Raw genomic sequence first — 8772 nt, forward strand, 5'->3', positions numbered from 1 at the left:
GTGACAGAGGTAGATATGTTTAGGGGTAAGGTGACAGGGATACTGGAGTGACAGAGGTAGATATGTTTAGGGGTAAGGTGACAGGGAGACTGGAGTGACAGAGGTAGATACGTTTAGGGGTAAGGTGACAGGGATACTGGAGTGACAGAGGTAGATATGTTTAGGGGTAAGGTGACAGGGATACTGGAGTGACAGAGGTAGATATGTTTAGGGGTAAGGTGACAGGGATACTGGAGTGACAGAGGTAGATATGTTTAGGGGTAAGGTGACAGGGATACTGGAGTGACAGAGGTAGATATGTTTAGGGGTAAGGTGACAGGGATACTGGAGTGACAGAGGTAGATATGTTTAGGGGTAAGGTGACAGGGATACTGGAGTGACAGAGGTAGATATGTTTAGGGGTAAGGGGACAGGGATACTGGAGTGACAGAGGTAGATATGTTTAGGGGTAAGGTGACAGGGATACTGGAGTGACAGAGGTAGATATGTATAGGGGTAAGGTGACAGGGATACTGGAGTGACAGAGGTAGATATGTTTAGGGGTAAGGTGACAGGGATACTGGAGTGACAGAGGTAGATATGTTTAGGGGTAAGGTGACAGGGAGACTGGAGTGACAGAGGTAGATATGTTTAGGGGTAAGGTGACAGGGATACTGGAGTGACAGAGGTAGATATGTTTAGGGGTAAGGTGACAGGCATACTGGAATGACAGAGGTAGATATGTTTAGGGGTAAGATGACAGGGATACAGGAGTGACAGAGGTAGATATGTTTAGGGGTAAGGTGACAGGCATACTGGAGTGACAGAGGTAGATATGTTTAGGGGTAAGGTGACAGGGATACTGGAGTGACAGAGGTAGATATGTTTAGGGGTAAGGTGACAGGGATACTGGAGTGACAGAGGTAGATATGTTTAGAGGTAAGGTGACAGGGATACTGGAGTGACAGAGGTAGATATGTTTAGGGGTAAGGTGACAGGGATACTGGAGTGACAGAGGTAGATATGTTTAGGGGTAAGGTGACAGGGATACTGGAGTGACAGAGGTAGATATGTTTAGGGGTAAGTTGACAGGGATACTGGAGTGACAGAGGTAGATATGTTTAGGGGTAAGGTGACAGGGATACTGGAGTGACAGAGGTAGATATGTTTAGGGGTAAGGTGACAGGGATACTGGAGTGACAGAGGTAGATATGTATAGGGGTAAGGTGACAGGGATACTGGAGTGACAGAGGTAGATATGTTTAGGGGTAAGGTGACAGGGATACTGGAGTGACAGAGGTAGATATGTTTAGGGGTAAGGTGACAGGGATACTGGAGTGACAGAGGTAGATATGTTTAGGGGTAAGGTGACAGGGATACTGGTGTGACAGAGGTAGATATGTTTAGGGGTAAGGGGACAGGGATACTGGAGTGACAGAGGTAGATATGTTTAGGGGTAAGGGGACAGGGATACTGGAGTGACAGAGGTAGATATGTTTAGGGGTAAGATGACAGGGATACAGTGCCTTGCGAAAGTATTCGGCCCCCTTGAACTTTGCGACCTTTTGCCACATTTCAGGCTTCAAACATAAAGATATAAAACTGTATTTTTTGTGAAGAATCAACAACAAGTGGGACACAATCATGAAGTGGAACGACATTTATTGGATATTTCAAACTGTTTTAACAAATCAAAAAATGAAAAATTGGGCGTGCAAAATTATTTAGGGGTAAGGTGACTAGGCATCAGGATATATGATTAACAGAGTAGCAGCAGCGTAGGTTATATGATGATTGTATGTTAGTGGGTGTGTGTAGAGGCAGGATAACTGTATGTGCATATTATGTATGTGTGAGAAAATGATAAAGTGAGTGTTTTTATGTGTTGGAGTATCAGTGTGTGTAGTGTGTAGGGCCCTGTGATTGTGCGTAGAGACAGTGTAAAAATAAGAATAAAATACAAGGGTCAACTCAGACTCAGTCTGTGCATCCATTTTGTTAGCTATTTAGTTAGCTATTTAGCAGTCTTATGGCATGTGGATGCTGTTCAGAAGCCTGTTGGTGTCAGACTTGATCCACCGGTACCGCTTGCCGTGCAGAAGCAGAATGAACAGTATTGGGTAGCTGGAGTATTTCATTATTTTCCTGGGCCTTCCTTTCTCGCCACCTGATATAGAGTTCCCATGTTGGTGTTTCCTTAATGTTGGAAGATACCTTATATGCTTGTGGTAAAACTGAATTCACAGTTGTTCTTTTATAAACTACGGGCTTGAGCATAGACTCACACAATTGAGCAGTCACATTTATTATGCAGTTAATTTTTAAAATTTGTATTAATCAGTTACCCAAACAAGGCAGGGCCGCCCAGTTACCCACGTGGGCCTCTATCTCCTCTCCTCACCCCATCTGAGGATTTTTTTAGGCTGCCTCTTGGGCCCCCCACAGGCCTGGACCCAGGGGCTTCAGCCCTGATAAGCCCCTGCATTAAACCGGCCCTGCTCTTGCCCTGTGGATTGGGGCCTTGCCATGGTAGTCAAAATAATGGCCTGCCCAGCATTTTTATGGCCCTAAGCATGATGGGACGTTCACTTCTTAAATAACTCAGGAACCACACCTGTGTGCAAACACCTGCTTTCAATATACTTAATATCACTCATTTAATCAAGTGTTTCCGTTATTTGGGCAGTTACCTGCACATTGACTGTGATAATCTGCAATGTACTCAGATGTGAAAATCTAGAGAAACAATGTTTTCTTATTGTCTTCTTTGAATGTCAATGAAACATATCCGCCATTCATATGTAATCTGAAAATGTTTGCTCTTTTTTTCAGTCCTGGTACCTGGGGAACTAAACAACACAAGGATAAGTGAAAAGGGCAAGGACACGTGGATTTGAGATTCAACACTTTTTGTGGAATTAAGAAAAAGAAAAAAAGAGATGCAAGAGGGAAAATGTATATATATGCAGTATATATACAGTATGTATATATATATAAATATATGTGTGCATATATATTTATATATGTATATCAACATAAAATGTGCTTCGTAAACACCTTTTTGGAAAATAAAGACAGAGGGGGAGAGAGCAAGTCCAAGGAGAGAAAGAAGATAGAAAGAGAAGAGGATGTTTGGGCAGCCAAAATGAACTGTGGGGCAGAGACATGACCCCAGTACCCCCATACCCCCGCCTCCCCCCCCGCTACAGGTGCTGCTTCTTCATATATGCAAAATAAGTATCCTTTATTTTCTTAATCAACAAGAAAGAGAAGAATTCAGTTCCTGTGATCAGACTTTTCCACACTTCTTCTGGGACGGTAATTCTTTTTGAAAGTAGGGAGGGGAGGCTGGTTGCACATGGTCAATAACCTCCCTTTACCTGCAGAAACAAAAGTCTACTTTTCATCAAATTTGATAGACAATCATGTAGTTACTTCATTTAAAGGGGGGGGGTTCAAGATTTCCTTTAACACAGTCCATTTGTTGGTCATTTTTTTAATAAACACTGAGCTACAGTGGCTTGCGAAAGTATTCACCCCCCTTGGCATTTTTCCTATGTTGTCGCCTTCCAACCTGGAATTAAAATGGATTTTGGGGAGGTTTGTATCATTTGATTTACACAACATGGCTACCACTTTGAAGATGCTATATATTTTTTATTGTGAACACACAAGAAATAAGACAAAAAAAACAGAAAACTTGAGCGTGCATAACTATTCCCCCCCCCCCCCCCCCCCCCCCCCCCCCCAAAGTCAATACTTTGTAGAGCCACCGTTTGCAGTAATTACAGCTGCAAGCCGCTTGGGGTATGTCTCTATAAGTTTGGCACATCTAGCCACTGGGATTTTTTCCCATTCTTCAAGGCAAAACTGCTCCAGCTCCTTCAAGTTGGATGGGTTCCACTGGTATACAGCAATCTTTAAGTCATACCACAGATTTTCAACTGGTTTGAGGTCTGGGCTTTGACTAGGCCATTCCAATACATTTAAATGTTTCCCCTTAAACCCCTCAAGTGTTGCTTTAGCAGTATGATTAGGGTCATTGTGCTGCTGGAAGGTGAACCTCCGTCCCAGTCTCAAATTGCTGGAAGACTGAAACAGGTTTCCCCCAAGAATATCCCTGTATTTAGCGTCATCCATCATTCCTTCAATTCTGACCATTTTCCCAGTCCCTGCTGATGAAAAACATCCCCACAGCATGATGCTGCCACCGCCATGCTTCACTGTGGGGATGGTATTCTCTGGGTGATGAGAGGTGTTGGGTTTGTGCCAGACATAGTGTTTTTGTTGATGGCCAAAAAGCTAAATTTTAGTCTCATCTGTCCAGAGTATCTTCTTCCATATGTTTTGGGAGTCTCCCACATGCCTTTTGGCGAACACCAAACATGTTTGCTTATTTTTTTTAAACTTTAAGCAAGGTTTTTTTTCTAGCCACTCTTCCGTAAAGCCCAGCTCTGTGGAGTGTATGGCTTAACGTGGTCCTATGGACAGATACTCTAATCTCCGCTGTGGAGCTTTGCAGCTCCTTCAGGGTCATCTTTGGTCTCTTTGTTGCTTCTCTGATTAATGACCTCCTCGCCTGGTCTGTGAATTTTGGGGTGCGGCCCTCTCTTGACAGGTTTGTTGAGGTGCCATATTCTTTCCATGTTTCAAATAATGGATTTAATGGTGCTCCGTGGGATGTTGAAAGTTTGGGATATGTTTTTATAACCCAACCCTGATCTGTATTTCTCCACAACTTTTTCCCTGACCTGTTTGGAGAGCTCCTTGGTCTTCATGGTGCTGCTTGCTTGGTGGTGCCCCTTGTTTCATAGCAAAGGGGTTGAATACACATGCACGCACCTCTTTTCAGTTTTTTTTTCATTTCACTTCACCAATTTGGACTATTTTGTGTATGTCCATTACATGAAATCCAAATAAAAATCCATCTAAATTACAGGTTGTAAATGCAACAAAATAGGAAAAACGCCAAGGGGGATGAATACTTTTGCAATGCACTGTAAGTATCTTTTATGAGGCACGGATCAGAAGGATCAGGTTTTGGAGCAGTACAGAGCAGTGCGAAAGGACAGGTACTGTAACACGTGTTTGTAAGTCTTCACAATAACTGAGACACCCTTTTGTGCCTGTCAACTGTTGTGTATTTGTGTTGACATTTGTTTGTGTGTGCATACAACTCAGACATAATGAAACCCCCTCTCCCCTATCCTTGCCCCACTCTTGAGATAATACTGCATAAAGTTTGGATTAATGTGACAAAGGAGAACAAAAATAGTTTTGTCACTATTGAGAAAGTATTGGGTGTAGAGGGGAGATGTTTTCTTTATTTTTTTGTGTATTCCGTTTAAATTGCGTTGGACATTACAGGCATTGCACTACTATAATTAATGCATTTTTTCTTTTTTTTAGCAGCTATCTTAAAATGTTGCAAGTCAAAGGTAGTTTTAGGATTATGTTGTAGAAACTACTATGTTGTCTTCTTTAGGTAGCAGGGTACATGAGCTATGAGTGTTTTCTGTCTTGAGCTATCGATTAGAACAATCCAACCCTACTGTGTTTCAGATATTCTATGCTCTAGTGGAAGGTTCCTTGTGTATGTCGAGGTACAGGGAATCCTGACGGGTTTATGGCATCACACCGTTTTGGATCTCTCTCTACATTCTGTGTATCTACGTCACATCTTTATTCTTTTACTCATGCTGTTTTTATATAATCGAAAAACAAAATGAATTCATGATTGTCTTTTGTACAGCAGATCACAGACTTTAGATGAGTCGATGAGATCATTAGAAGCGTGGCTGTAAAGGTAACCATTGATAGTGCCACCATTGGCCCAAGACCTAATGGTTTCTATGCCAATGGCACTGCATGTTTCCATGTGTGCACATGGCAGAATTCTGGCTCATTGAGAAGGAGCAACTGACTGGCCAGCAGTGTCCATTACCAGTCTATTTAGTAAGACCTATCTTTAGAGGTTTTGTCCCTGGGTCTCATTTGCTGATGCAATGCAAAGTTTGTGACAACAGACATTGTTCAAGCATGTTTTTGGATGAATGCAGAATTCATCTTTATAAATAGAAAACAAGATCAGGGCTTGAGACTCCTCAATCAAACCCAAATCATATATACAGCCACGAAAAGTGCCTAAGACGTAGCACGAGTTCTTTTCTCCTTTCTTTGTATTTTAGTTTTTGCTTGTATGAAGTACTGCAAGCCTCAATGACTTCTAGGCAGGCAACAGAAGTGGTGGGAGAGAGAGGTGTGACGCACAGAGGGGGAGAAGGCATGGAGAGCTCACAGCCCAAACCCGTCTGCAGCCAAATGCACCTTTCTGAGCACATTGATGGTTAGCTGGGGACAAGCCAAGAAAAGACACAACATAAAACCCTGCTATCAGCAATGACATCATGAAACCAACATATCAAAGCACTATATATATATATATATATATATATATATATATATATATATATATAGAGAGAGAGAGAGAGAGAGAGAGAGAGAGAGAGAGAGAGAGAGAGAGAGAGAGAGAGAGAGAGAGAGAGAGAGAGAGAGAGAGAGAGAGAGACTGTTTGTATAGTTCAGATATGGCTCATTTAAAACAGAAACACTTCTAAGGAATAATGTCATACATACTGGTTTCAAAAAGCTCACCTTTAAATATGGCTTTGCAATGGTGTTCCAATTCACATCTGTTATCTATATACAGAATACCTACAATGACTTGTTTTAAAGGTGCTGATATGAAATGACACTGATATATATTCATGCATGGTGCTTTCAAAAGAAAATCATCAGATTCTAGCTCTATTGACCACCATAATGCTGACATGGGTGCATGGCAAAAACTCTTACTACCCTTCTGAAGCTTACCCTCCCCCACAAGCCCCTCCCCCCAAGCCCCTCCCCCACAAGCCCCTCCCCCCAAGCCCCTCCTCCCTCTAATCTATGGAACAGAGAGTAAATAATACTGATGGGTTCTTACCTTTTTACCTATTCGTTTGGATTTTTTATTCCCTATTGTTAACTTCTATTTTGCACGATATTTTATATAACACATTATGTGCCTTGCCTTTAGTTAAGAACAATAATACATGATACAAATAATGTAAATTCATTTCTCTTTTTAGTATAACCGGTAACGCTGCAAAAAAAGACAAAAAACATTGCTGCATGTTTGATTGCTTGTCATTATCCAGTTTAGATGAATACAATATAATTAAAATAGTGACAGATTGGATTGTCTTTTCATCCTTTTCCCTTTTGTGGGTATTATAGACTAGTATTATAGACTAGTATTATAGACTAGTATTATAGACTAGTATTATAGACTAGTATTATAGACTAGTATTTGTCTTTCCATCACATGGAACCCTTGCTGCATTTGAATCTTGTTCATTTCTTTGTTTTATTAACTCTTGTGGCTTTCCCCTCTCATTATGTCTTCCAGCTTGGTGTAATACAGTATGTGAAATATGCAATTCTCGTTTCCTCTGCTCAGCATTTGCTGAAGATGTATTTTGCCCCCTTTTTAAAGCTCTTCTTCAATGATAAAGAATGTGTGGCAAGAATGAGTGAAAATGTGCAATTACTCCAATTCAAGGAGGGGCAACTTTTCTCCATGCAAACACAGCTGATTAAACCAATTGTATTTTAATCTGAAGATCATGATTAGTTGATTATTGGAATCAGAGGACTGGAGTTGCTCATCCCAGCTCCAATTCAAGATGTTGACTTTTGCCTATTTGATTTGGTTGATTGACTCTGCAACTGGAGGTCAGGGCTAGAGAGGGTAGAGAGCTGTGAAGGTTGTGTTGTAGGTGACCAGTGATCAGGCTCCTAGCATGGAGTAGAGATTTAAAGCACTGAGCTGGGCTCACATTTCCTCCAGCACCATGGCTACTTCTGCCCCTGCAGACATTATTTTTGGCACCAGATGACCAGAGCTGAATATGGGGTACATTTGTTCCCCCTATTCTCTTACATTACATCCTATGAATCCCCTATACGCAGAAAGGCAAATCCAAGCACTTTAATATCTGTTCAAACGGGAACATCACAAAATAATTCATCTCTATACATATATTAAGCCAAGGGAAATTACTAATTTGGAATTGTTTAAGGATAAAGCTGAAGTTTCAGAGACAAATTCTTTACATGGAATGCTAACTGTGTTATTACGTAATGTGTCACTGGTGAGCAGTGCACAGTGCTTCACATCTCTCTTTTTGTGTGTGTGTGTGTGTGTGTGTGTGTGTGTGTGTGTGTGTGTGTGTGTGTGTGTGTGTGTGTGTGTGTGTGTGTGTGTGTGTGTGTGTGTGTGTGTGTGCGTGCGTGCGTGCGTGCGTGCGTGCGTGCGTGCGTGCGTGCGTGTGTGCGTGCGTGTAAATGTTTGTGTGTGTGTGTGTTTGGCTAGGTAGCCTCACCTACCATAGTACTTTGTCGGTTCTCAGATTGCATATACATAAATCACCTGACAGCAAAGAGAGAGAGAGAGACTATTTGGTGTGTTAAAAAATGCTAATTTAGGAAGACTGAAAATCAAAGGAGAGCAAAAAAAGGGTTACTAATGCACTACTAGATAGAATTGTCTGAGGGGAGTAGAAATGTGTGACAAACTAGTGCTGTGAGATGCAATAATGACATGAAAAATTCCCCTCCCCAATTGTATACCTTGATCAGTAATCTGTGACTTAGATGAACGTTTTTGCATCTCACTGCATTTCCATGGGGTTAGGGGTCAAATTATTTCACTGCGAATATGCACACTACCTGGATTGGTTTGAAATTAAA

The 8772-nt window shown here is 41.5% G+C and overlaps 1 protein-coding gene across 7 annotated transcripts in view; it reads left to right on the forward strand.

Annotated features, from left to right (window-relative positions):
• LOC124037732 (nuclear factor 1 C-type-like) overlaps window positions 1-3595 on the forward strand; it is a 130351-nt gene extending 126756 nt beyond the window's left edge. For all 7 annotated transcript variants that reach the window (XM_046352740.1, XM_046352739.1, XM_046352736.1 and 4 more), the window contains one exon: window positions 2812-3595. In XM_046352740.1, the coding sequence (XP_046208696.1) occupies window positions 2812-2832 (21 nt within the window). In that variant the 3' untranslated portion in view covers window positions 2833-3595. The remainder of the gene's footprint in view (window positions 1-2811) is intronic.
• Window positions 3596-8772: the final 5177 nt, after the last annotated feature.

This window comes from Oncorhynchus gorbuscha, linkage group LG06, assembly GCF_021184085.1.
Source record: "Oncorhynchus gorbuscha isolate QuinsamMale2020 ecotype Even-year linkage group LG06, OgorEven_v1.0, whole genome shotgun sequence".
In the NCBI taxonomy this organism is placed as follows: Eukaryota; Metazoa; Chordata; class Actinopteri; order Salmoniformes; family Salmonidae; genus Oncorhynchus; species Oncorhynchus gorbuscha.